The following is a 27605-nucleotide window of genomic DNA, read 5'->3' on the forward strand; positions in this document are numbered from 1 at the left end:
GTAATATTGAGGAGATTTAGGCAATTTTGTGGTATTTTTTCTGAGATTTTGTGGTCATTTGTGGACATTTTGTGGGATATTGCAGGAATTTGGTAGGGTTTTGAGAAGATTGAAGGAATTTTGTGGGATATTTGTGGAATTTTGTGGGGCTTTTCCAGAATTTTGTGGGATTTGGAGGAGACTTGAAGAATTTGGAGGGATTTTTCTTAGATTTTCTGGAAATTGGTGGAGATTCTGTGTAGTTTTGAGGAGAGTTAGGGAATTTTGTGGGATTTTTCTGGAATTTTGTGGACATTTGTGGACATTTTGTGGGATGTTTCTGGAATTTGGTAAAATTTTGAGAAGATTTAGGGAATTCTGTGGGATTTTTTCTGGAATATTAAAAGGCATTTCAAGAATTTTGTAGGGTTTTTAAAACGTGTGGGAATTTTGTGGGATTTTTTTGGAATTTTGTGGGGCTTTTTCTTGAATTTTTTGGACATTTCAAGACATTTTGTGGGATGTGGCCAGAATTTGGTAGAATTTTGAGAAGATATAGGGAATTTTGTGTGATGTTTCTGGAATTTTGTGGGATGTTTATGGGATTTTGTGGGATTTTTTAGGAGATTTGAAGAATTTTGAATGACTTTTTCTGGAATATTCTAAGGCTTTTCAATAATTTTGTGGTATTTTGAGAAGATTTAAGGAATTTTGTGGGATTCTTCTCAAATTTTGTGGGATTTTTATGGGATTTTGTGAGATTTTTATGGGATTTTGTGAGATTTTGAGGAGACGTGAAGATTTTTGAGGTTTTTTTCTTAGATTTTGCGAACATTTGTGGAGATTTTGTGGGATGTTGCTGGAATTTGGTAGTGTTTTGAGAAGTTTTAGGGGATTTTGTGGGATCCTTTGGGAATTTTGTGGGATGTTTCAAGAATTTTAAGAGATTTTTCTGGAATTTTGTGGAAAATCATGGAGATTTTGTGAGATGTTTCATGAATTTTGTAGGTTAAGGAGGATATTTAGGGAATTTTAGGGCATTTTTCTTGTATTTTGTGGACATTTGAGGACATTTTGTTGGATGTTGCAGGAAATTGGTTGAATTTTGAGAAGATGTAGGGAATTTTGTGGGATGTTTCTGGAATTTGGTCGGGTTTTGTGATAGATTTGCATTGAAGAAAACAAAGAGAAACACCTAAGGAAGTTAAAACTGCTGGCGGCTGATGGGAGTTTGTCTCCTCGCCAACAGCTGGCCATTTCTAAGAATTGACAGCAGTTTTAAGCACTGCAAAGTGAGATCAAGCTGTGAACAGCACTTAAGCCCTAAGGCTGGGAATTTCTTTGTCTCTTGGTTTGCTGGCTGTGAAAGGTAACTGAGCTCCAGCTGGCTTCCCGTCCCCGGCCCAGCCCATGCGGCCCGGGCAGGGGCTGGGCTGGGCCTGCCGCGGCTCCCGGCCGGGAGATGGGGCCTGCGGGGCTTGCCCCGGGCTCTGGCCGGGCCAGGCCGCTCCCTGGCTCGGCTGCACTTTTTGCTGCGACTGAATTCACCACAGACTGCCCAGGAAAGAAAGAAAAAGCTCTTGAGCTGCGGCGGGCTGAGACAGTGACCACACTCTCCAGAGCAGCCATGAAGAATCTTCCAGCGCACACAGCTCCAGCCGCTGCTCCGGCAGAGATCACAGAACCATCTACAAAGCCTGGGCAAGATTTTAACCTTTTCATTACCCAGATGAGACTTGCAGATTAATCCTTTTACCCAGAGAGAGAATAAGAGAGGAATCAACATGTAAAGAAACTTCATAAACTATAAGAGACAGTAAAGGAAAGAATTAAGCTTCAGAAGAGGTGGAGAATAAGGAGATGCTTTAATTAAACTGAAATATTTTTCTGTTAAAGCTATGGAGATGGACAATAGTGTTCCGAAAAAAACTCCTTTAATTCATGACAGAGTATATTGGGAGGAATGGAGTGTTCAAAGGGTGGATTTTGGGCAAAAGGTGGAGTAATTGTGATACAGTGAGGTGCTGGAACAGAGCGGGGAGAAGTAATAGTTGAAGATTTGAGGCCTTGAGAGGCAAAGAGAAAACTTCTGTTTCCAGGGAAGCTCACAGAGACAGATGAAGAGAACTTTTGCCTTTGAATAACTCATCCTTAAAATGCCATCCCTAGACTCATTGACCCATACACACCTCAGAGTGATGTGAAATGGGAGGAGTGAACTGGTGACAGGATTCCTGGGCAGCTGGCATCAGAGAAATAGAAAACTATAACAGAAATAATTTTCTCATGAAAAACTCCACAAATTAGCAGAAGAAGACTTCTGTTTCTCTACAAAGACTGATGAAAAGACTCTAGCAGGAATTAGGACATTTTAAACACCAAAGTTCCAAGGTTTTTTGTCTCTATGTTGCCATGTGAACAAGGGAATGGTTCGGTAGTGGGGGAAAAAAGGGTTTTCTGGAGGTTTATTCTGGTGTTCTTATTCTTGTAGTTTTGTTAATAAAATTTCTTTATTCCTTTTAAGTTTTAAGCCTGTATTTCTCCTGCTCTAATCCATATCTCACAGCAAAAAATAAGTGAGTTTTCTAGTAATTTTTTAGTTACTGCCTCAAAAACACGACATTTATTGGGTGCATTAGCCGGAAAAATGAAATTAGCAAATCTAAACCAATACAAAAGAAACTCCTCAAAATTCCAGGAAAATGCCAAAAAATTCCTTAAATCTTCTCAAAACATTACCAAATTCCAGAGACATCTCACAAAATGACCACAAATATCCACAAAATTCAAGAAAAATCCCACAAAATTCTTGAAAAGCACCACAAAATTCCTTAAATCTTTTCAAAACCCTACCAAATTCCAGAAACATCTCACAAAATCTCCACTGATTTTCCCAAAATCTAAGCAAAATTCCTCAAAATTTCCACAAATTTTCACTAAATTTTAGAGAAATTCTACCATATTCCAGAAAAATCCCAGAAAATGTTCACAAAATACAGGAAAAACCACACAAAATTCCCTAAATCATCCCAAAACCCAACCAAATACCTGAAACATCTCACAAAATCTCCACAAATTTCCAGAAAATCTAAGAAAAGTCCCTCAAAATACTTCAGGTCTCCTACAAGTCCCACAAAATTCTGGAAAAGCTCCACAAAATTCCAGAAAAATTCCACAAAATTCCCTTAATCTTCTCAAAACCTTACCAAATTCAAGAAATATCTCACAAAATTGCCACAAATGTCCAGCAAATTCAAGAAAAATCCCACAAAATTCCCTAAATCTTCTCAAAATCCAACCAAATTCTTGAAACTTCTCACAAAATCTTCACTAATTTTCACAAAATCTAAGCAAAAATCCTCAAAACTCTTCAAGTCTCCTCCAAATCACACACAATCCCACAAAATTCCTGAAACATCCCACAAAATCTTCAAAATTTTCCACAAAATTCCAGAAAAACCTCACAAAATTCTGGAAAAGCCCTTCAGAATTACAGAAAAATACCACAGAATTCCCTAAAACTTCTCAAAACCCAACCATATTCCTTCAACGTCTCAAAAAATCTTCACAGATTCCCACAAAATCTTAGAAAAATCCCTCAGAATTCTTCAAATCTCCTCCAAATCTCACAAAATTCTAGAGAAATCCTCACAATTCTAGGAAATTCCATAAAATTCCTTAAATCTTCTCAAAACCCAACCAAATTCCTGCAACATCCCACAAAATGTCCACAAGCGTCCACAAAATTCAAGACAAATCCCACAGATTCCCCTAAATCTTTACAATATTCCATATAATTCCAGAAACAACCCACAAAATTCCTTAAACTTTCCAAGACCGAACCAAATTTCTGCAGTATCTCAGAAAATCTCCACAGATTTCCACAAAATTCAAGAAAAATCCCACAAAATTCTTGAAAGCCCCATGAAATTCGAGAAAAATATCACAAAATTCCCTAAATCTTCTCAAAACTCATCTAAATTCCTGCAACATCTCAAAAAAACTCGATCCATTTCCACAAAATCTAAGAAAAACTCCTCAAAATTCCTCAGGCCTCCTCCAAATCTCACAAAATTCCAGGGAAATCTTCAAAATTCCAGAAAATACCTCGCAAAATTCCCTAAATTTTTTCAAAACCTACACAATTACAGCAACATCCCTCAAAATCTCCTCAAATGTCCACAAAATTCAGGAAAAGTCCCACAAATTTCCCTAAATCAACTCAATATCCCACAAAATTCCAGAACCATCTCACAAAATCTCCTCAATACCCCATAAAATTCTAGAGAAATTCCACAAAATTCCAGAAAAATGACACAAAATTCCCTAAATCTTCTCAAAACATTACAAAATTCCAGCGACATCTCACAAAATGTCTACAAATGTCCACAACGTTCAAGAAAAATCCCAGATTTCCCCGAATCTCATCAATATCCCACAAAATTCTACAAAAAAAATCCACAAAATTCCAGAAATGTCCCACACAATTCCAGTAAAATCTGATGAAATTGTTAGAGATCTGGAACACACATCATCACAGAATGATTCTATGCAGGTGCTTTATTGAAGAACTCTGGGTGTCAGGGGTACACAGACCCAAATCTGACCCATCTTGCTTTTGAGCTGAACATATTTTATACTCTATCGTTATACAACTTAGATATTAATTATTAAACTTACATTGTTCTATTGTATGCATTGTTTTTACCCAAGCATGGATTTCTCGTTATCCCACCTCAACCCCCTAACATTGTTCCTCATGTTCTTTAAACAATAATTATATCTAATCACATCTAACAATTCTATCATTTATCATATATTGATTACACAGGTGCAGTTTCACATGATCTTTAGCAAGCACAAGGCCTAACATTTCCAGGGCCTACTTTTCCCAGGGCTTGCCAAGCCTAACTTTCTTTCTGAGTTCCCGAATTTCCTAAGATTTTAAAATGTTTTACGATCACCTCCAGACACAAAGAGTCCTGTCTGAACAGTCACAGTGCTACATCTATTTTTAATTTTAACTTTTATAAATTTTTCCAGAGCCTGCTGGCTGTGTTCAAGGTTTTCTCCCTATTTCCTCCCTAGTGCACATTCTCCAGGAACTCTGCTTTTACATCCTTTTGCATTGATTAAAGTTACCTGCAATGACCAGTCAATCCAAACCATGGGAAAACTTGAACTTCAATGTGTACCTAGGCAAAATATTTACCTCCCACATCTGAAGCCATGAGCTGCCAAGTACTGTCCCCACTGTCATACCCTGTCCCCTGGAGGTGTGCTGATGCCATTTCAAAGGGGTTGCCAATGAAAACAAGTTTGAATATTTTGGTAGTTTCCACATTGGCATTCAAATCCTTGACTAGAAAAATCACAAGTCAAGATTTCTAGGATTCTTCCATACCAAAGCTGTCATTCTCACCCATGATTTTAGAGTGTCTGAACAGTCAGACAAGGTTTTAGTTTCAGACACTACAGACAAAGTCCCTGCTGTTCGGCGATCCCATTCCATCAGCATATAGTCCTGATGATTCCTTTAGGAAGGAGCAGCAAAGGCAAGAATGAGCCAAACAAGCTGCTCCTGTGTTCTCATGTCCAGCACAGCAGCAACTGGGAGTTCAAGAATGGATTCAGGAGACAGTGGGTGCACAGGGAGCCACCAAGACTTTGGGATGCTGAAATGGACCAGCCTGGTGCCTGTGCCCGGGCTGCACCGCGCTGAGCTCCAACTGGACAATCTAACAATGGTTGAATGGACACACCATGGGCCACTGGAGACTCCTACTCCTAGTTCTGTGAGCTACACTATTCACCTGTCATTCACCAGATGATTTTTTCATCTCTGCTTGAAATCCAGGAGAGGAAAAGGTCAACATGGAAAAGTGTTCTCCCAATTCTAGTGACACCTGTGCCTGCACACCACCTGTGCCCATGGCAGGGTGCTTGGAGACTGGATGATGTTGATGATACTTTGCAACACCAAGTGCTCAGGGATTCTGGGATTGCCCAAGTGGAGAGCAAAACTGAGCCGTGTAAGTCCCTGCTTTTTTTCAGCACATGCTGCTTCTTCCTTTGTTCCAAGCAAGTCCAGGATTTGGTTTCATGTGTCTTTAAGGTGCCTGGACAGATGAGAGGGAGGGCAGCTGCAGCATAGGGCTCCTGCCCCGTCAGACTCTCTCTCTCCCTCTCTCTCTCTCTCTCTCTCTCTCTCTCTCACTCAGGATGGTGCCAGTGCCTCTGCCTTGGGGCACCTGAGTGTGGAAGGCGAGCTCGCCCTCAAGCACGGCCATCCAAGTCAGTCACGGGCACAGGCTGCAGTTGAAGCTCGCAAGCGTTGCTGTGAGGCTGCAAGTGAAGAGAAAGCCATTGTGGCCAACTCTGCTGAAGCCTTTTGCCAAAGCAAAGGCAATTGTGCCCACAGCCTCCCCCTGTTTGGCACCCGGCTGCTGCGGACGCCTCAGTGCGCAGGTGCCGACGTTGGGGCTGCTGCTGTTCCTGGGCACACTCTGCTGCTGTTTCTGTGGGCTCCAGAGCCGCTTGGGCAGCAGCCACTGGGCAGCCCTGCCGGAGGAGACATCGCCACCCTCCCCATGGTGGCAGCAGCTCTGTGGGCCCCGAGCTCTGTGTCAGGGGGGCCTCGGTCACAGCAGCGTGGCCTGGGCAGCCGTGAGGGCCCGGGCTGGCCGCCAGCCCTGCCTCTGCCCACTGCCCCTTCCTGGAGGCACCCAGTGGCCGTGGCCTGGCAGCACCCCCTGCCCTCCATGTCCCCAGCCAGCCTAGCCTGGGCACCTCGGGCTGTCCCCACCCTCCCGCTGGGGTGGTGTCCCAGCCTCCAGGCCTTCTGCTGCAGGCCTGGGGGACATTTTGGGGCAGCACCGGAGCAGCCGGGTGTCAGGGACCAGGCGGCTGCCCGGGGGCTGCTTATGGCCCTCTGACACCCAATTCCTCAGGGCTTCCCACCACCCCGGCTCCTCCAGGGCCTTCTGTCCCCTTGGAACCTCCTGCCACCCACTCCTTCACACATCCCCCTCGTGCCTTCCCAATGCCTTGTCCCGTCTGGGCCTCCGCAGCCCCTCATCCCTTCACGGCCTCCCAGCACCCCGTGCCCTCAGAGGCTCCCCCAGCCTGGCCCGGCAGCAGCGCCGCAGCCCCACAGGAGCTCCAGCAGCTCCTCAGCCATCACGGCAGCAACACACGGGCAGCAGGACACAGATGGCGCTTCCTGCCTGCCTCAGGGCTTGTGGCTTCAGCACAACCACCAAAGGCCAAGGGGCTTCTGGCCATTTCCCCTGCACCACTGCATGCCCCGGCAGGTTGCTGAACACAAGAACCCTTTTCCCTCTCTTCCCCTATGCCCCACACACCCTGGGCAGCAAAAGAAAGGTCTTGGGACTCTTGTGGTTTAGAACATATCCTATATTATTTACATACTAGATGGAAACGAAACGAAGAAAAGAACAATCTCTATGAAACAAAAACTAACAGATGGCCCATGTGGCCCCAGAAAATAGAGCCTCTCAGCCCTAACATATCCTATATTATTTACGTATTAAAAAGAAAAAAACAGAAGAAAACAATTCTTATGAAAATAAAAATCCTGGCTTGCCCAGGTGGCCCCAGCAAACAGAACGTCCCAAATCAGCGCTGAGCACATCTCCAGCAGCGCAGCCAGCCCAGGCCCGACAGACGAGGCCGTGTCCTCCATGCCCTGAGGATTTGGTCTTGCATCCTCTGGAGAATGGAGTATCGGGCACTCTGGATGGCCCGGAGGACATACAGCGTCTCAAGTGCCAGGTCTGACACGGCACCGCTTCTGTCCTCCGTCAGGCGTTCGAGGGCTGCAAGAGAGACAAACAGAGCCACCGTCACACCCCAGAGCTGTGGGGCCCAGCGAGAGCCCCCTGCCAGGGCCATGCCAGCCGGCTCTTGCCTTGGCCAGGAGGGAGCAGGGACCAAGGGGGTCAGCCCGAAGCTGCTGGCCACAAATGCCCCACATGGCCCTGAAATCTCACTGTGCTCTGCTCACGCCGTCCCTCATCGGGACAGGGAGCAGAGCCCTCCACAGCCTGGCCAGGGCTTGCAGCTGCCCCCGACAGCCAACACTGTCAGCCCGCTGTCCTGGCTCACCTCTGCACAAAACCTGGAGCTCTGCCTGCTGCCCCCTCAGCTGCTCCCCGGCCATCCCTGAGAACACAGAGCCTGTCAGGGTCCCAGCAGCACAGCTCCCTGCCAGCGGCGCTGCCAGCCCTGAGGCCACACGGCCTCCTGCCCCGGCAGGGCTCAGCCCGGGCCCTTGCCGCACCCTGACTCAGTCCAAGGGCACGGCTGCCAGAGGCCGGCAGCAGCAGCCCCGAGGGCAGCCGGGGCTCCAGGGCGCCGGGCCCGGGTGCCGCTGCCGGGGCTGCAGCCGGGGCTGGGGCCGAGCTGCGGCGGGGCGGGGAGGGAGCCCGGGCTCGGGACTCACCGATGACCCTGATGGCCGCCGCTCGCAGGGTCTCCTGTGGGTCCTGCAGGTACTGCAGGGCCCGGCGCAGGTGCTCGGCCAAGGGGATCCTGTGGTCGGCCAGCTGGAGAGAGCGGCAGGAGGGAAGGGTTGGCGCGGGCTCTGCCCCTCGGCCGGGCGCTGCTGCCTGCGGCCAGCCCCGGCCTCCCGTGCCCGGCCAGCCCTGAGAAGCCGTGCGGCCCCCGGGTGCAGCAGTGGGCAGGGGCACAGCTGCCAGCCCCACACACTGAGCACCGGGGCCAGGGGGCTTCTCTAGCCTTTGGCTGGCACTTGCAGGCTGCCCTTACCACGAGCTTGGCAAACTTCCACAGTTTCTCCTTCCTCACAGCTTTTTCTAGGTCTGGCCTCTTCAGGAAGTCAGCCGCGCGAAGGAGCGTTGTCCGAGAGGCCTGGGGAGCAGCAGAGAGCCGCAAATGGCCCCACAAGGCAGGGCACAGGAGTGTCCCAGTGCCAAGGGCTGCAGGAGGCTGCAGCCTGCAAGCCTGCGTCAGGGCAGGAGGCAGCTGAGCCCCCTGCCAAGGCGCAGCAGCAGCCCAGGAGTCCTCACCTCTGCCACATGCCGATTCTCATCTTGGCAGTGGAAAAAGAGTGGGAGCAGGCTCTGGTACACTCGTTCCTTCAGGGGCTTTCTTCCTTCTTCTTCTGCTGAAGACATCACTCTTCGAAGGAGAGACATGGAGAGCAGCTGCACCTGGCTATCGGGCTGTATGAAACGAAGGAAGGAAAAATGACCTCATCATTGGCTTCTTGTGGCCCACATTGGCGCAGGCCTGCAAATGCACAGGGCACAAAGTGTCCGGGCAGCAGGCAGTGGCCGTGGCTGGGGCACAGAGCCTTACATTGTCCAGGAGTTTCAGGAGCGGCTCAGCCAGCTGCAGGGCCCTGCGCCAGGATATTGGGGTGTCTTCATCCAGGAGAATATGGCTCAGGAGAGCAATGCTCATCCTGGCCACATCACTGTCCAAGTCCCACAGGAGGTGCACTAGTCTTCCTGTCAGGCTCTGAATTCTTTCGGCCTGTGCAGAACACAAGGGTGTGAAAGCCCGGGCAGCTGCTGCAGGGCCCAGAGGCCAAAGGGCTGTCCCAAAGCACTCGGGCAGCTGAAGCAGGAGGCAGGAGAGCTGCGAGGAGCTGCCTCAGCGCCCAAGGCAAAGGCCAGCCAAGGCCAAGTGACAGCATTGCCCAGCCTCATGCTGCCCACACGGCTTCAGCTGCTGCCCCCTTCTCACCATGGAGGGACGGTCCCTTAGCAGGAGGAGAGCCCTGAGAACCTGGTGATGCATCTCTCTGGAATTGTACCACAGGTACTTATACAAGATCTCCATTAGGCTGTCACCACAGTCACTCAAGTCCAGGCAATCTAGGAGCTGAAAGGCACAGGGCAGTGAGAGGGGAGCCGGCCGGCAGGAGCCTGGAAGTGCGCAGGGCTGGGCCCAGGCAGCAGCACAGGGCGCGGGTGCCGTCCCAGGCAGCTGTGGCTATGCCAGGGGACAGGGCTGGCAGGGAGCTGAGCGAGGTAGTGCTAGCCATCAGGCTCACCTCCACAAGGAATGCCATGGCAGAGACATCCCAGTGTGGCAACGGTTTGCTGAGCACCTCAAGCAGGTAGCTTAAGATGCTTTTGCACAAGTGGGCGGATGCACGGCGCATTACCCTGGAAGGCAGAAAATGGCAGAAAGAGTCTCAGCAAGGGGGAGAAAAGCCTCTCCCAGGACTGATGGACACAGTTGTCCTATTGCCCCAGCACCCTGCGAGGGGATGTGGGCTCTTGAGATGTGGCTGCTCCTGGGCACCCTCCTCTCACAGCCTTTTCCAGTCTCCTTGGCCATCCCTTTCTGACGAGGCCCTCGGTGACGAGGCCCTCAGGCCCATGACCACGGGGACTGTGGGGGGCATCCCGGGCAGGGGGCACAAATGTCAGAGGCAGTGGGGAGAAGGGGGGCTCACCTGGCCAGCAGACCCATGGCATAGTGGTGGGTGTCAGCACAGAGCAGCGTGTCCCAGCCACGCTTGCGTTCCATTGCCACCACCACATGCTCCAAGTGGAGACTGCAGAGCAGGGCCTTCAGGGTCTGCACTGCAAACCTGTGTGCACAGCAAAGCCCAGGTGATGCTGGGAGCACTGGCTCTGAGGCTGGGGAAGTGGCAGGGACAGGAGGAGTGGCATGGAGCACCTGTTGGGGCTGGTGGAGAGGCCGTGTTGCTCCTGGCATTCCTTCCAGAAGGTATCGACGTCCTCTGTCATATACAAAGTACTGAAGTACATTTGGAAGAGCAGATGCACAAAGAGGCGGGGGAAATAGACTGTGAGGATCTGTGGGCAACAGGGCCCCTGGAGGATCTTCCACATCACCAGAGTTGCCTGCAGAGGACAAAGCAGCCCGAGACAGCGCTCAGTGCCGGGGCGTCCGTGTGGCAGGGCCTGAGCGTGGCAGGGAGAGGCCGGGGGAGACGCAGGGGGAGCAGCGGGCCTGGTGGCCCTGAAGCTGCCCCTAGGCCAGGTTTGTGGCCAGTGCCTGAAGCAGGGAGATGCAGTGGGGGAAGGAGGCAACAGAGCTGCTGGAGAGGCGGCCGGCCTTGCGGTGAGCAAAGGCCAGCTCCCGAAACTCACAGTCAGGGAAAAGACAGCCGTCTTGTCCCCATCAGAGGTGCCCAGGTTTTTCTGCGGCCAGCTCCCCACCACATTGATGAGGAGCGGTGTCACTTCCTCTGAAATCCAGGGCGAGAGCAAGATGGTCGTCCACATGGCCATAGCAGCTCTGCGGGGTCAGACACAGCACCGTGGGCTGGGCAGCAGCGGGGAGCTGAGCTGGCCACCAGCTCTGCCTGTGCCCACTGCCCCTGAGCGGCAGCAGCAGCCAGGCAGCCCAGCCCTGTGGGGACAGGCCCCTGAGGGGCAGGCTGGCAGCACGGCAGCAGGCTCGGGGGCCGACTTTGTAGCAGGGCTGGCAAAGGGAGCAGCCAGAGGGCCCTGGAAGTCTGTGTTGCTCACAGCCCTGGGCCGGGCTGTACAGGGTGAAGGGCTGGGGAGCCCTGAGGCCTCGGGGCAGCTGGGCCCCATACCTGTCACACGTTGGGGCCACCCGCAGGAGAGTGATGGCCACATCATCGGGCTCTGCCTCGGCCACTTGCATCAGGGCCCAGTCCATCCTGTGCTCAGCAGCCTCATTGGCCATGAGCCACTGGTGGATGTACCTCACCACGCCGGGCACCTGGAGAAGGCACAGGGAGACTTGGAATGCTAGCAGAGGGAGTCAGCAATGTGCCCAGCTTCTTCCCCAGACAAGTGCTTCTCTTCCTGCCCACTGCCATGGCCTCAAAAGCTTCAAGTGAGCAGCAGGCGTGGCTTGGGAAAGCCAAGCAATTGCTGGAGGATCAAAGGCTGGCCACAGGCTGCTTACTTGCTCTGGATTGAAAAGAGCCGTCTCTACAAGCAGATCCAGCTGGGCAGCGCTGCTCTGTTCTGCCAAGACCTCTGAGGATGCTTTGACCTCAGTGTCCATAGGTCTGGTCTCTTCCTTGCCAATTCTGGTGATGAATTGGTAAAGAAACTGTAGGAGAAGGGCAGGAAGACAGGGAAGTTGCATGGAGTGCTCCAAGTGCGGTGCTGGGCTGAGCAGTGCCAGCAGGCCCAGCGCAGGTGGGGATGGCTGCAGGTACCTGCGCTGCTCTGCGGAAGCGGCCACGGGCGGTGTCCTGCTCTTGTGTGCCGTCCATGGCTGCATCTGGCAAAGAGCAGCCAGAGCTGAGGGGCTGCGGGAGAGGCCGGAGAGCACAGCCCAGCCCTACGTTCCCCAGGCAGGGACAGTCCCGGGATGCCCCAGGGGATGCAGCACGGCCACTGCTGCGGGGACAGCCCCAGCCCCTTTTTTGTGCTGTCCATGGGTGTGTGTCCACAGGACAGTGTGGGATGGGATGAGATGGGATGCAATGGGATGGGATGGGGCCAAGATGGCCGCAGGCACCAGCCCTGTGGCCCAGCTCTGCCACTCACCCTCCTCCAGCGGCTGCAACTGCTGCACCTCTTCGGTCTCTGGTGCTGGGGCAGCTCCAGGGCCTTCTTCCTCGACCTCCTCCTCCTCCTCCTCCACCCAGGCCAGCTTGGGCACTCTTGGGGGTCGCTGTTCCCTATCTTCTTCCAGACTCTCCAATCCTTTCCATAGGAACAGCACCAGGGGATGGCATGGCATGTAATGGGATGGGGCCAAGCTGGCAACAGACACTAGCCCTAATGCCGAGCTCTGCAACTCACCCTCCTGCGGTGCCTGGAACTCCTGCACCTCTTCAGACTCCTGTGCCAGGACAGCTCCAGAGCCGCCTTCTTCCTCCTCCTCAAGCCAGGCCAACTTGGGCACTCTTGGGAGTCGCTGCTCCATGGCAGTGACTGGATTTATGGCTGCTTGCAGGAGAGATGGCTCCGAAAAGCTCGGAGTCAGCAAGTCCTGCAGTCGTGCCTGGAAGGCACCTGCAAGACTCAAGTCCTGGCAAGATTGCAAGACAGCGAGTCCTGCACTTGGGTCTTGAGGGCTCCTGCCACAAGGACAGGAGGCTCCTCCACAGGGATTGTGGTCTGGTCTCAAGGGCAGAGACTGCAGGGATGGGCGACACGTCGGAAAAGCTCCGGGTCACCAAGTCCCACGGTCTGCCCTCAAGAGAACCTTAAGAAGGAAGTCTCGGCAAGGCCACAGGTCAGCAAGACCTGTGGTCTGGCCTCGAGGTCACCTGTAGTAATAGTGCTTCAGAAAAGCTCCAGGTCCGACACAAAGGAGTGCGCTGTGCGGGGGCTCCTCACAGCACCGCTCTGGCGCGTCCTGACCCGTCGCGTGCACCGAGCACTGTGGCGTGGCCCTGTCACCGCCAGCTCCTATGGCAGCACGTGTCACAAAGGGCCCTTTGACATCTGCTCCCGTTGCCACCATCCCACGGTGACCGTGCTGCAGCGTGTCACAAAGGGCCCTTGCACACCCTGCCCTCCGCCCTGGGGCCGCCCCCATCCCCCCCCCAAGTGGCCCAGCTTGGAAGGAATCCTTTGCCCAAAGTGTCTAAGACAGCCTGACGGGATCTTTAGGAACAGCTTGTTAGAAATGAAATGGAGGCAAATTTATCAATAAGAATTTTATTGAAAACTTTGTAAAATTTTCTCATGCAAATGTCTCGGTTTTTGGAGACAGGTGTCTGCTAGGGAGGGCAGGAGCCTCCCTTGGAATGAAAAATGTGGACCCCCTCCCTCCGAATTATGATAATCCTGAAATCAAGGGGCTGTCAGGCAGAGATCTGGGGATAGGAATAACAGTTCTTTACTAGTATTTATAACCAGGCAAACAAACAACAATAACTACAGCGTTAGCAAGAAAACAGAACCAGGGACCCCGTGACAGCTTTCTGGGCTGAGAAGGGAAAGGATGGAGGAGAGGCTTTGTTTCACAAACCCCCTTGGGTTGGCAGTCAGTGCTGGTGCTCCTGCAGGGATCTGAGGAACACTCAGCTGGAACAGCAGGGATGAGCTGAGATCCCGGGCCAGTGGCTGAGGTGGATCAGCAGCTCCGTTGCGGTGGCTGGCACTGCCACACGTCCCGGCAGGACAGGGGGTGCGAGGCCACCAATGAAGAGGGAAGAAGGAGAAGAAGCAGCAGCTCCATCTGGGTGATGGCGAAATTCCCTTCTCCCCACCACAACAGCTCTGCACCCAAAGTGTTCTTCTCCGAAGCTGAAGAAGCCACCAAACTGTCCCCACCCTCCCCTTTTCCTGCCCCCTTCCCCCCCTGTGCCCAGCCAAACTCTTTGTTTTTCCTCAAGCACCCACCAGGTACCCGCAGTTAAGTTTTCCCTGCAAGTCATGAGTAAAAATTCCACAGGCAAGCCAGAACTAAATAGAAAATAAAGGACACCTAACCCCCAACACCTGTAAGTTGTATCTTGAGAGTCAGACAGGATCTTTGTTTGCCAGAACCACCTCTGAATTTAATCATGGCATTAGTCATCAAAATTATTTTGAAAATTTAAAGATCAAAGTAGCCAAAATACTCAATGTAACTAATTGCTGGGTATGTTCTCAGCTCAGGTTGGGAGGAATGGGGTTCCCTCGGAGGGCTCACCCTGTGGGGTGGCCAAAACTCTGTCAATGGGCTCTGACTTGTAACGGATCCAGTGCAGGGACACTGACAGAAAACTGTGCTGTGGAACACAGGAATGCAATTATCAGTTTTACAGGATTGACTGAGATTTCCCTTCAGGAGAAACCAAGCCCTGTTCTAGCTGGAGACCACAATGTGAAAGGATTTCTGTGCTTTACCATCACAAGCTTACTCAGTCTTTTTCCCTCACCCTCATTCACGTTAGGAACAATAATTCTGTTGTCCATGGAGCTGGCACCTTTTGAATTCCAGAATAATGTCCCCAAGGTCCTTTGCTGTTCAGCTTTACCGCGCTGTCTGTGGCTAACAAGGCTTGCTGGGGTCCTTTTCCCTTTGGCTGGAGAGGTGCCGGGTCCCAGTCCATGAGGGACAGCCAGGCTCCTGGCTGAAATTGGTGTGGAAGTCCCTCAGGGTCACATCAGCCTTCACATGGAGCCCCGTGGATCTGAGCATTTTCCAAAGGGGCCGCTGGGGCAAACAGGGAGATTTGGTCTGGCAGGGTCTGTAAAACAATATCCCATCCCATCGACTTGTTCTGGCAGAGAACACTTGGCTGCAGGGACATATTCCCATTGTTCCTGCTCAGGTCTCAGGATTCAAACAGTGTTGTCTTTGCCCAGAGCTGTTCCTTCAGCTGGCTTGGGAGGGCCATTTGGCCTCTGGACCCACACTCTGGCTCCTTTATTAGGACTGCTGGGTCCAAACTCTTTTATCTCCACAAATGGAGGTGATTTGAGGTGGATGTCCTTTTTTTACAATTGTTTTTAAAACTTCAATATTGATAACTGTATTACCCTGCATTGTGGTGGAAAACCAAATCTTGTTCACTATTGTTTAACAGACTTACTTCAATTTCTCCTTGATAATCTGCATCAATTCCTCCTCCCATGACATGAACACTTTGCAAGGCCAAGCTCCAATGAGCAGTTATCAAACCAAAGTGTCCTGGAGGAATCTGAATTCTTATTCCTGTATTGTAAACTCTCATTTGCTTCTGATTTCTCCTAATGAATTCCAGTGCATGAAGGTCCAGCCCTGCAGCCTCTGGGGTGGCCCTGGCAGGGGCCATCACAGCCAGAACAATTTCCCAGGCAGTCCAAGTCTCACTGTCCATGGCTGTGTTTGCAAATTGGGTGCAGCCGTGCACACCCAGGGGTTTCCATTTCCCAGTGGGCCCATTGTTAAGGGCATGGAGCCCATCTGGGAGATGGGTTCTCCACCGGGACAGGTTCCCATCTCCTCATTTTATCAACTGCTCTATTAACAGCCTCTTCAGCCATGGAACCAATCCTGCAGCTTGTGGATAGTGTGGTACATGAAAAACCCAGCAGTTTTAATCTCTGTATTTTTCCCAGGAACAGACAAAGCATTCCACATCACAGCATCAGCAAACCATATAAAAACAGCCAACTTCACCCCTTCCTCCTTTATTCTGTGTATACAATTCACAAAGTTTACCATTGACATTTGGGTCTTTGCTAGTCCTTTTTTGTAGGGTATTTAGTGTTACAGTGAGCAACCAAAGCTCACAAATTAGTATTGTCAACATTATTGCACATTATCAATTTTTAATTTTGGACATAAATATATATTATTGATTATTATTATTATTGTCATTATTTTCATTATTACTATTATTATCATTATTATTATCATTATCATCATCATCACCGTTGTTGTTGTTGTTTCACTTGCACAAACACACCTGAGCTCAAGACTAAAACCTGCTGTACCTTCACATGGGAGCATTCCAAAAACAATTGTTCCTTCTCTTGGTGCTGTTTCCAATGTGCTGTTAACAAAATCCATCCTCATCTTCCCAAACCCACCAGTTCTTTTCCTTTTTCCACATGCAATTTTTGGCTGCATTCTAAGACTGATTTGCTAAAATATGGATATGATCTGGTATCACTATCCAACTGAGACAGACAAAGACTCTTGAACTGGTTTAGGGTTAAAAAGTGTATGATTATTAGCAGCGCTGGGCCGATGTGTCAGATCACCCCTTAATACACATGGCCCCGAATACAGGTGAATACAGGCTTTTTATTTCCAGAAATACAGAACACAAATGCATATTCATAACCCCGTTGCCACCCACACTCTGCTTCCTATGCTAATTAGGAACAAAGCAATTAAGCATGCGTAGTTTGTTCCTTGAAATGAGTTGGTGGTCCTTTTATGAGGAGGGGTGAGAGAAGGGAGGGAAGGGATATGGCTCTTCCTCCTTCTGACCTTTCTACATTTTCAATGCAAAGTGACAAATGGACCCTTGGCTGGGCTCCTAGTTTCATGTCTTCCAGGAGTTTCTGATTTGCAATTCTCTTCTGTTCTTCAAGTTCCTTACCAGATTCATTGCTTCTCATTATAAGCCCAGCTGAACAAGCATAGAGTTGACAGACAATTAGTTATTAGCCAATGATTAACCTCTAATTTTAGCAAAGTTTCTCTAGCTCCCTTTAATTTTAGCAAGGCCCATCTATTTATTTTATTTAGATTTAGCAAGGCTTCTTTCTAATTAAGGCCTCAGCTTCTCTAAAATCTTAAATTCTTCAAAGTTTATGTCTCAGAGTTTTGACTGCTTTAAGGATCCAATGGAACCTCCATAGCCCCTGGCACCCCCAGAGTTCTGGCTGAGATGAAAAGATGAATGGGGAAATAAAGATACACCTTCTGAAGCTGGTGATAGAAACTAAGATGCCGGCTCTTGCCACTGGCTTGGGCAAGAAGACAGGCCAGACCCAGTGGGGATACTCAATTATCTCCCTTTGAACTGATGTTTAGAATTCCTTATCCTGGTAATCCTCAGCCTTGAGAATTACCTGGGGGTAGGGATAAAGGATATCTATTGGAAACAATATGTAGCCTGGATAGTGTCTCTTGTAAAAGCTCTTTGACAAGAAGCTCAGCTAGCACAGAGCCTGCCTTTAGACTTTGCTGTTCACAACATCCAGCCAGGAGATTGAGTCCTAGTGAAGGAGTAGAGAGAAACAGCAGCAGCAGCAGCAGCAAAGTAGTGTAGACCTGTGCAAGTGTTGCTGAGCACAGAAACAGCCATCAGGAGAGCTGAACACGGGTAGAGCCATCCCTCTCGAGTCAAGGTCTCTAAGGCCCCAGAAATTCAGACATCTCAGCTAGAGGAGAAGCTCGGCAGGCTGCCACTGATGCTCCACAAGAGGGGACTGGAGCAGTAGCCAGGCCATCAACATCAGGGGAAGCCCCGTGTGCCTCCCACAGCCTGGCTGCTGAAATAGTTTGTGTGGGCATCCCTTCTCTCAAATCTCCAGTCATTAGAGGCCAATCCTCACTGTCATTGTTTTCTTTATGTTAAAGCTCTTTCTGTGCCTTCACTCGCCTTTACAGGTCGTGTAAAGAGAACACAAAAGTAAAAGTTAAGTTAGGAAATTAAATTACACCATTAAAATGTTTGCCTTAAGAATCTTACCTTGATATTCTCAGCCACTTGAAGTTGAAGCCAAAAGTAGAAAAGTAATTTTTAACCATAGGAGAAGAAGTAGCAAATCCTTTTACCTGAAAAATTGTGAAGTCTGTGGAAGGCCAGGAAGATCTGAAGACTGGCTGTGGGTGGCCAGCCCAGTCAAACCTAACCAGTGAGTTAAGTCAATAATAAACAAGATTTTCAGATGAAGAAGGAAGTCTATGGTGGCTTCATTCTTCTGAAAAAAAGCATTTGTTGTCTAAATAGAACAAGAAGCACATACGTGGGAAAAAGCATTTCTGACCAGACTTTAGGTTCAGAGTGTTAGACCCCCAGCTTCCCTCCTTATAATTGTTTCACATATCAAGGGAAATAGAATCAAATGTATGTTAAGGTCACTACCAGCAGCTAAGCAAGGTGTTCCTTCCATAATTACCAAAAAGATTTTGAAGGCTATAAAGCAGAGGGGAAAGAGAAGGTTTTTTTGAGCCCTTATTTTTAAGTTGCCCCCAAAACAATTCCATAAGCAGGACACGTGTTGTCCGTGATGATCAGTAGAAGTAGCAACACTGAAACAAAACTCAAATCCTTTGTAATAGGTTCTGGTCCAGATCCAACAAAACAGATTTAAATGGAACTGCAGGTAGAAGCCTCGTGTGAGAGCTTAGAAATGCAAACGCTGTCAGCAGAAGAAGGGAGAGTGGGGAAAATTAAATGATAGCTAAAAGGTAGTGAAAGAAATTACAAAAGCAATAGGAAAGTTAACTCATGTATCAGTCCAAACATAGAAAGACTTGAGAATAAGACATGTTTTCGTGGTTATCTAGTAAACTGTGGGTTTAACAAATGCTTTTCTTGTGCTGTAGCAACTCTAATCTTTTTAGCATGCATGATCCCTTGCTTAGTACAATTTCTTCAACATTTGATAAAGAGGATGCAGGTAGTAGCCATAGCTACTAATCCAGGAATAGCTACAAAAGGACAGAAATTGATGTCACTGCAAATAATTGCAAAACAAAAAAAAAAATCGAGGAATAGGAAATAAAGTCAATGATAACTAAAGTTTGTAAAGACAATTAGTAAGAAATTTTTTTTAAAAAGAGAGGTTGAGAGGAATGAGAGATTTTTCTTTAAAAACAAGCTGTGGGTCTGCTAGTAAATAAAACTAGCACTGAGAGATAAAAGAAACAATGGGAAGGATTCCTCTGATTGATGAATGGAAAAAAGATATTTGCCTTTACAAACAAACTGTAAGTTTGCTGATAAATGAAATTTGATATTGAAAGATGAAAGAAACAATGGGGGAGAACCATAAATTCCATAAGAATTAAAAATGAAGAAGGAGGGTTATACATTAGAGGGGAATCTTAGGTATCAGGCAGTCCAGGGAGTCTGGACCTCTCAAGTACCTCAGCCAATGGGGAAAGAGACAGGGACGTGGCTGGGAAATTCGGATAAAAAGGAGGCTGTGTCCTCCAAAAATTTGAGAGACCCCAGGAGAATGGCCCATGGCCTCTCCCTTTATTCAAATCAAGTAAAAGGACTCCTCTGTCTCCTTTTTAGACACAAACCTCTGGTGTTTGTAGATGAATTTTCCTGACAAGGCCAACAACAGACTGGAATGGAAAAATCAGCATCAGAAACGTGTGAGATGGAAAAGTTTTGGCTGTTTGAGATAAAAAATGTGAACTAAAAATCTCTATGGCAAAGAACAACCTTTCTCACAAGGATTACTGTAGAAAAAGTGATGCAGGTGTTGGAATGACACCCAGTGCCCTCAGCAAAGACAATTCCCTGTCCTGTGGGCTCCATAAACCACACGTGAACGTGGCACTCATCCTGATTAATCCCAAAGCACTTCTCTGCAAGAAGCACTAGAGAAGTGCATGGGGCAAGAGTTCTGCAAATGCCAGGTTCTCTTGCAGCAGAAAAGTTGTAAAATCTGAAAGATTCTAGCAACCACAAAAAATCCATCATTTATGGCTTGTAAATATTCCAGTGAATCTCAGTTACTTCTGGGTAAAATCAAACACCAAGTAGGTTTCATAACAAAATCCCAGTTTGTCTGTTCCTGTTTGTGGCAGAGGATGAGGTTACAAGCTGGCCAGCTGAAGAAGCCAAGGAAAATCTCCACTTCCCTGTCATATTTTCCTACTGACACAGGAATGAAGACCAAGAATTTGGCTCATTGGAGGGGTAAAACCAGAGGATGGGTGAGGGTTTACATCCTAAGACTTCCTTTGCTAGAGTACAAAGAGTTTAGCTGTGCGTGGATCTCCTTGCTAAACCGCTCTGTTTCCAAACTCCATTCCTCCGTGGCAGAACTGAACAAGCTCCGTATGTCAGAGCTTCAAGTTCCAAGCTGTGTGCTGAGTTAATTGTAATGGATCCATTAGCAGTGCGTGGGGTTGCTGCCATGAGGAGCTCAGGTGGCTTCTTGAGATGAAAATCAATGTGCCGTTTGTCCCAGCTCCATGTGTCCTGGGACAGCCCTGGCTCCACGGGAGCACACGGAGTGTTCTCGTGCCATTTCTAAATGAAAATTGAACCTCCTCAAGAAGCCAGGCCAAAGTCACCAGACAGCAGTCACAAAAAGGAATTTAGGCAGTTTGCTGGGTGTTGATCTAACAGCTACCACCTTCCCAAAGTCCAGGCTCCACTAAACAAGGCTCTTTCCTCTGTCAGCAGCCTTGCACTTGAATGTGTTTGATACACGTACAGAAGAAGAAAAAGCCACTTGCACTGTGGAAACATGAGCTGCAGCTGTGCAGTAAGTTGTGCTCAGTAGCTGACCAGCTGATTTAATTCTGAGTGGGTATTAGACAGAAGATACTACAATAAAATTTCACAGGACAGCTATCAAGTATCTAAAAGATGCAGTATTTTGTTACTTTCTACCTCCAATATTGCCAGCACACAGCTTAAGGAAGAAAGGTATTTACCAACCAGCACAGAGGAAAAAAAATAAAAATGAAAAAAGGATTTTAAAGGATATCACAGCAATGGCAACCAGGCATTTTCCAGCTTTGCAGGATATCAGTTCATAGTCAATCTAAACGAGCCAGCATATGTCTAGCAAGAAAGAAATCACACTTCATGTGTGTTCCTAAACCCAAGCTTTGCTATATCAAACATGGATGGTATCATTTTCCAGCTCTCAATAGATGTGTCATAATTTATATATAAACAAAATCTCGTGCATAAAAATATTTCATAGATTAGTAAAGTAGATAGATAGGTAGATAGATAGATAGATAGATAGATAGATAGATAGATAGATAGATAAAGATAGATAGGTAGTGTTGGTTTTTCAAGCAAGGCAGACCACCCTAGTTCAGAAGCCAGCACGGTGGCTCCCCCTTGGCCACTCGGACCATTCTACCCACAAGACATCAATGTGATGGATGGTGAAGCAATAGCGTTTATTGCAGGAGAATTTGACCTTTTATAACCTAGGGTCATTGTGTTACTCCCATCTGCTCATGTCACACTTGAGTGCTATTGGCTAATTACAGAAGGTTTTACGATCCTAACAGAGAGGGGTTTTTGCTAACTTTCCGTTACATCCCAGTTTCTTCCACATCGCCAGGCCTTAAACTACAACAAGATAGATAGATAGATAGATAGATAGATAGATAGATAGATAGATAGATAGATAGATATAGAAAGAAAAATAGTTTGACTTGGCAGATAGAGATATTTGAATGCTCTTGCCTGTATAACTTTGTATAGAAAGGGATGGGGAAGTGAGAGGTTATTCTTTTCCACACATGGAAAACCCTCTTTTTTCCAGTAGAATCAGCTTCCTCCCTCAATGACCACCAGGCTCCCTGAAGACCCCACCAAGAAGGCCCTGTGATCCCTATGGCCTGTGCATGCAGCACTTCAAGAAAGCAATGCCTGCCTCTTAATACTACAAGGGTGTTCAAGAGATTTATTCCCAACCTTTGGTGACAAGGTGAACAAACCGAAGCCAGTTACTGTAAAAGGCCTGAACCAGCAGCACCACAAATCACAGCCAAAAGTAGCAGGTCCCACACGGTGTCCCACAATCATGGCCCAAGCGGCTGCAAATCCTCCTTCAACCCCGGCTGCATTGCAGTCCCACTGAGCACCAAGAAGAAAAGGGCCTTTGTGAGAGCAAGCAAACTTAACCCTCTGCCAGGACACAAATTCAGAGGGCAAAAAATTGAAAAACCCCACAGCATCAGCCACACTTCCCAATGAGAAGGGTTGGAACTCTCTGCCCCTCCACACTTACCCAGCAGGTTTACAAAGGGAACTGGGATCTAAGCTGTGCCCTCCAAACCAACATAGCCAGCCTCCCTTCAGGGTGAGAAGCCATGGCCTCAGTTCCAGCCCCGGGTGCCTCCTGTGCCCCAGAGAATGGCTGTGGCTGTAAATGTGTGTTTGGCTGCAGCACAGGGCCAGGGTGAAGCTCGGCAGCCTCATCAGAGCCCACGGCCACGGCCCTTCCCTGCCGGGGCCCTCACCTGGCCCGGCCCGGCCCGGCCCGAGCAGCCCGGACTGGCCTCAAGGGATGGGCTCTGCCTGCCCGCTGTGCCCACAGGCCGGGCCCAAGGGCTCGCAAGAGGCTTCCTCCCAGCTCTGCAAAACCTCAGCCAAGAGTGTCCCCTTTGCTGTGCTGAGAAGAGGAAAAAACCCTCTCAATTTAACCCTGCTGCACACCTCATGGGGGATCCCTGCATACCTTAGCAGAGAGCCCAAATTAGCCCTGGGTGCCTCATGAGGTGCAGGCCCAGGTGATGCCACTGAAGGAAATGTGCCCCCACAGCCCAGGGACGCTCAGCATGGGCTCCCCCAGCCCCTCGTGGCCCCACCACTGGTCATGGCAGCCCCTGCCTGGCTCCTGCCTGCCCACACTGTGGACATCCCTGGCTGCTCCAGGACATGGAGCTCAGCAGGGGCTGGTGCCATGAGGGCTTTGCTGGTGGTACCATCCAGACACTGAGATGAAATCTCTATCTCTTTATTGGAACAAAAACCATGGGCCAAGCCCTGCTCTGGTGGACAGGGGCTGCCCAATTTCAGTCCTGGCCAGGGACCAGGGCCAGGGGGCTCAGGGGCAGAGGGTCTCACTTTGCAGGTGTGGGTCTTGGGACGCCCTCAAGACAGGGATGGAGCCGCAGCAGAGCAGAGGGAGACAGAGGTGAAGAGTGGGGATGAGAGGTCAATTTCTCGGTGATTAAAGTCTTTGGCTGCTCTTCTGAAGGTGCAGAGGTGCTCCTGTGGAGAGAGGAGGTGGCTGAGGCCCCCAGCTGCCGCTGGCACGCAGGGACCCTCCTGCACAGCAGGGCCCAGAGCGGCCAAGGCTCCCCAGCACGGCTGGAGCTGCTGGCACAGCTTGGCCCAGCTGGACAGCTGCCCCTCAAGGCCCCGGCGAGCAGGGGATGGCTCTGGGCAGGGTCCCTGGCCAGGAGCGGGCCCCAGAGCGCCTCTGCCTTTCAAGGGCAATCTCGTCCCCGCTCTTTCTCCTGCCCACCTTGCTTTGCCTCTGCCCGCTGCTCCTGGGGCTGCTCTTGGCCAGGCAGCCTCAGTGGCAGCCAGCACTGGCTGCAGCCCCAGCGGGCTCCCCAGGACAAGGCCCAGCAATTAAGAGGCCAATGAAAGGCCTGGGCAGCAGCAGAACTCTCGGCAGAGTTATTTGGACAACCACTGACTATCTACAGGTCCACAGCAGCCTCACTGGGAATGTTTCCCGACTATGAGCAGCCTTTCAAGAAGCTGTTTGAGGCCGAGATCAGCAAAACACTCACCCTTTTCTCTTCCAGCAATACCAGATTCCAGCATAGCACATCAGCAGGAAAAGTGCTCCACCAGCCACAATGGCCATTAACTTAGTCAAGCCATGTGTTCCCTGGTAGAAAACTCTTCTCATGCTCTCCCAGATCTTCTGAGCATGTCTTGTGGTGCCGGCTGCATCTGTGGGAGCAATGGGCAGCGTGAGCCTGTGCTGTGCTCCACTGCTGAGCTGGCAGCACGCTGGATACAGCCAGGACGTTCTCTGTTTCCCCCAGAGCTGGGGCCTGCAGGCACCTTGCCACCCCTTGGCACAAGACTGCTCAAGCCCTTGAGCTTGCATGGCACAATTTCTCTGTGCTGTGCTGGTCTTGTCCAGGCAATACTTTGCAAAAACATGGATAAGGATCAGGAAAATGCCCAGGCTTTTGAAGATGCTCCACGGCCCTCCATTATCCAAACAGCCCCTACACCTGATCTACCCTGAGACCGGGAAATTGCAGGGGATCTCAGGGTGTGCATGGCCTGTGCTGCTGTTTGGGCTCCCTGTCAGCTGATGCCAAATGCCTTCCTGCAGAGGCTGGGGAGAAGCTGCAGCCAGGCCAGGCTGGGAAAAAGCCTTGCAGGCCAGGAAAGCAGCAGTGGAGCAGCGAGGCTGCCATGGATCCCTTCCCGCTGTGCTGGGCGTGGCGTGTCCAGATGTGCAGAGAAAGCCCCCGGCTGCTGAGTCTCAGGAGAAGGCTGAGGGACATGGACCCACCACGGCATCTCTCCAGATCACTCAGGATTATGTCCAGATGTTTGAATTCCTCCATTGGTCTCCCAGAAGGAAAGGCTTTGACCTACCCTCATCATCTTCCTCATTATCAGGCTCAGTAACTGATATGGACTGGGAAGCCAGATCATCTTCATCATCAAGTTCATCTGCAAAGAAAGGCAGGGCAGAACAGCTCCCGTGACACTGCTGAAAATTCTCCTTCAGGCTGGAGTGGCAGTGAGTGCACCTGGGTGACTGGTGCCCTCCAAGGCACTCCCTCATCTCTGCCTTGCACTCCGGAGCAGGAGCAGGGGGACCACGTGCCTGCAGTGGGCCCACACTGGGATGGAAAGAGCCCCTTGCATGGCAGTCAGGAGAGAAAGGACTCCCTGGAGCTGCCAGCAGCTCTGAACTGAGCCCCAGGCAGGGCCAGGGCTTGGCAGCAGCAGTGGGAGCAGCTCAGGCTCCCTGGGGCTGGCAAAGGAGCCACACAAGGCACAGCCCTGGGGCACAGCCCTGGGCCTGGCCCCTTCCCTCTCTGCTCCTCTCCGTGGCTGCACAGAGCACATGGAAGGAGAGACTGGCATTGCACACGGGAAGAAAATTGACAGCTAAATGCTCCTTCCTCCCACTGACAGCGATGCTGTGGGATCACTCAGGGCTCCAGAAGGGAGCAGGGCGACATTTCCAGAATCCATCAACCTTCAGACTCTTAAGGGAAATGGAACGTGAGAGTGCTCTTGCCACATTGACACTGATTATTCTGTGTGGAAAGGGACATAGAGAACTTGCCTCCAGCGTCTGGCAAGGTCTTCAAACCACCATTAACCAGCACTTTCAGATAATCCATGTCATGGTCCCAATCTAGAAGGCAGCACACATCAGAACCATTCCATGGTGTGCTGAGATCCCCTTCTGCCTTAGGGAACTGGGCACTGCGAAGGGGTTTGGGTAAGGCTGTGGGAGCCAGATGTCAATGGACATGGCCAAAGCTGCAGAGGGGCCTGGGGAGCTCTGGGCTGGCTCTGGTTACTCTCAATACCCTTTCCATGCTCTGTGCAACATCCCTGAAGGGCAGGCACAGCCAAGCAGCAGAGATGGCAGCTCAAGCCTCAGCAGGGCTCAGGCCCAGAGGCACAGCAATTACCTCCTGTGACTGTGCCTGGCATGGCCTCCCTTCCTGCAGCAGAGGCTGCCCATGGGCCACTGCTTCCTCTGGGAAACGCCGCCTTCAGCAGAGCTTTTTGATCGTTCTCTGGAGAAAGGAAAAGGCACAGGTGGATCAGATGGAACTGAGAGTAAAAGGTCTTAAAATCTTAGAAAATCTGGGGACTTAGAAAGTTGGGTTTGGAAAGACGTGGGACAAGTAGGCCTGGGAAATGTTAGGCCTTGTGCTTGCTAAAGATCATGTGAAACTGCACCTGTGTAATCAATATATGATAAATGACACAATTGTTAGATGTGATTAGATATAATTATTGTTTAAAGAACATGAGGAACAATGCTAGGAAGCTGGGGGGGGATCACGAGAAATCCATGCTTGGGCAAAAACAATGTATAAAATAGAACAATGTAAGTTTAATTGTTAATATCTAAGTTGTATAACGATAGAGTATAAAACATGTTCAGCTCAAAAGCAAGATGGGTCAGATTTGGGTCTGTGTACCCCTGACACCCAGAGCTGTTCAATGAAGCACCTTCATATAATCATTGTGTGATGATGTGTATTCCTGAGCACTAATTTCATCAGATTTTACTGGAATTTTGTGGATTTCTCTTGAATTTTGTGGACATTTGTGGACATTGTGTAGGATATTTCCAGAATTTGGCAGAGTTTTGAGAAGATTTAGGGAATTTTGTGGGATTTTTTTCTGGAATTTTGAGGGGCTTTTCAAAAATTTTTTAGGGTATTGAGGAGATTTATGGAATTTTGTGGGATTTTTCTGGAATTTTGAGGGGCTTTTCAGGAGTTTTGTGGGATATTGAAGAGATTTTTTGGGATGTTTCTGGAAATTTGTGGGATTTTTGTAAGATTTTGAGGAGACTGGAAGAATTTTGAAGGATTTTTCTTAGATTTTGAGGGAATTGGTGGAGATTTTGTGGCATGTTTCTGGAATTTGGCAGGGTTTTGAGAAGATTTAGGGAATTTTGTGGGATTTTTCATGAATTTTGTGGACATTTGTGGACATTTTGTGGGATGTTGCTGGAATTTTGAAGGGTTTTGAGAAGATTTAGGGATATTTTTTTATTCCTCTGTAATTTTTGGGATTTTGCTGGAATGTTGTGGAATTTTATGGAATGTTTTAGAATTTTCTGGAATTTTGTGGGATTTTGAAAAGAGTTGAAGAATTTTGAGGTATTTTTCTTAGATTTTGTGTTAATTTGTAAAGATTTTGTGGGATGTTTCCTGACTTTCGTGAAGTTTTGAGAAAATTTAAAAAATTTTTGGGGATTTTTCTGGTATTGTGTGGGGCTTTTTTTTTAATTTTGTGGAAATTTGTGGACACTTTGTGAGATGTTTGTGGAATTTTGTGGGATATTGAGAAGATTTAGGGAATTTTGTGGCATTTTCCTGGAATTTTGAGGATTTCTCTTGAATTTTGTGGGATTTGGAAGAGACTTAAAGAATTTTGAGGAATTTTTCTTAGATTTTGTGGAAATTGGTAGAGATTTTGTGAGATGTTGCAGGAATTTGGTTGGGTTTTGAGAAGATTGAGGGAATTTTGTGGGATTTTTCTGGAATTTTGTGGAAATTTGTGAGATTTTGTTGGATGTTTCTGAAATTTTGTGGGATATTGAGGTGATTTATTGAATTTTTTTGGATTATATTGGAATTTTGTGGAATTTATCTGGAATTTTGTGGGATATTGAGGAGATTTTGTGGGATGTTTCTGGAATTTTATGGGATTTTTGTGTGATTTTTGTGGATTTTGAAGAGACTTGAAGAATTTTGAGGAATTTTTCTTAGATTTTGTGGGAATTGGAGATTTTGTTGGATGTTTCAGAAATTTGGTAGGGTTTTGAGAAGACTTT

The 27605-nt window shown here is 48.9% G+C and overlaps 2 protein-coding genes and 1 long non-coding RNA gene across 3 annotated transcripts in view; 1 reads left to right on the forward strand and 2 right to left on the reverse strand.

Annotated features, from left to right (window-relative positions):
* Positions 1-27605, forward strand: part of LOC147646572 (maestro heat-like repeat-containing protein family member 7) — a 386235-nt gene that overhangs the window by 171101 nt on the left and 187529 nt on the right. The window lies entirely within an intron of this gene.
* Positions 1-27605, reverse strand: part of LOC147646575 (uncharacterized) — a 252919-nt gene that overhangs the window by 86631 nt on the left and 138683 nt on the right. The window lies entirely within an intron of this gene.
* On the reverse strand, positions 7381-13363 carry LOC147646577 (maestro heat-like repeat-containing protein family member 7). Its single transcript, XM_086873265.1, has 16 exons — positions 12735-13363; positions 12477-12635; positions 12143-12207; positions 11884-12033; positions 11546-11694; positions 11094-11241; positions 10657-10844; positions 10430-10567; positions 10022-10136; positions 9712-9849; positions 9322-9498; positions 9030-9185; positions 8770-8871; positions 8444-8546; positions 8107-8163; positions 7381-7817 (listed from the first exon to the last, which is right to left on the reverse strand). The coding sequence occupies exons 1-16, from the start codon at positions 12856-12858 to the stop codon at positions 7618-7620; spliced, it is 2169 nt and encodes a 722-aa protein (XP_086729391.1). The 5' UTR covers positions 12859-13363; the 3' UTR covers positions 7381-7617.

This window comes from Cyanistes caeruleus, unplaced genomic scaffold (assembly GCF_971803275.1).
Source record: "Cyanistes caeruleus unplaced genomic scaffold, bCyaCae1.hap1.1 HAP1_SCAFFOLD_91, whole genome shotgun sequence".
Classification (NCBI taxonomy): Eukaryota; Metazoa; Chordata; class Aves; order Passeriformes; family Paridae; genus Cyanistes; species Cyanistes caeruleus.

What these genes read in the sequence shown, in the direction of transcription:
- LOC147646577 (XM_086873265.1), bottom strand. Translation starts at nt 12,858, where the DNA reads ATGGAGCAGCGACTCCCAAGAGTGCCCAAGTTGGCCTGGCTTGAGGAG. An exon ending in GTGGCCCCAACGTGTGACAG is followed by an intron (nt 11,242 to 11,545) that starts GTATGGGGCCCA and finishes CTGACCCCGCAG; the next exon opens with AGCTGCTATGGCCATGTGGA. An exon ending in CGGCTGTCTTTTCCCTGACT is followed by an intron (nt 10,845 to 11,093) that starts GTGAGTTTCGGG and finishes TGTCCTCTGCAG; the next exon opens with GCAACTCTGGTGATGTGGAA.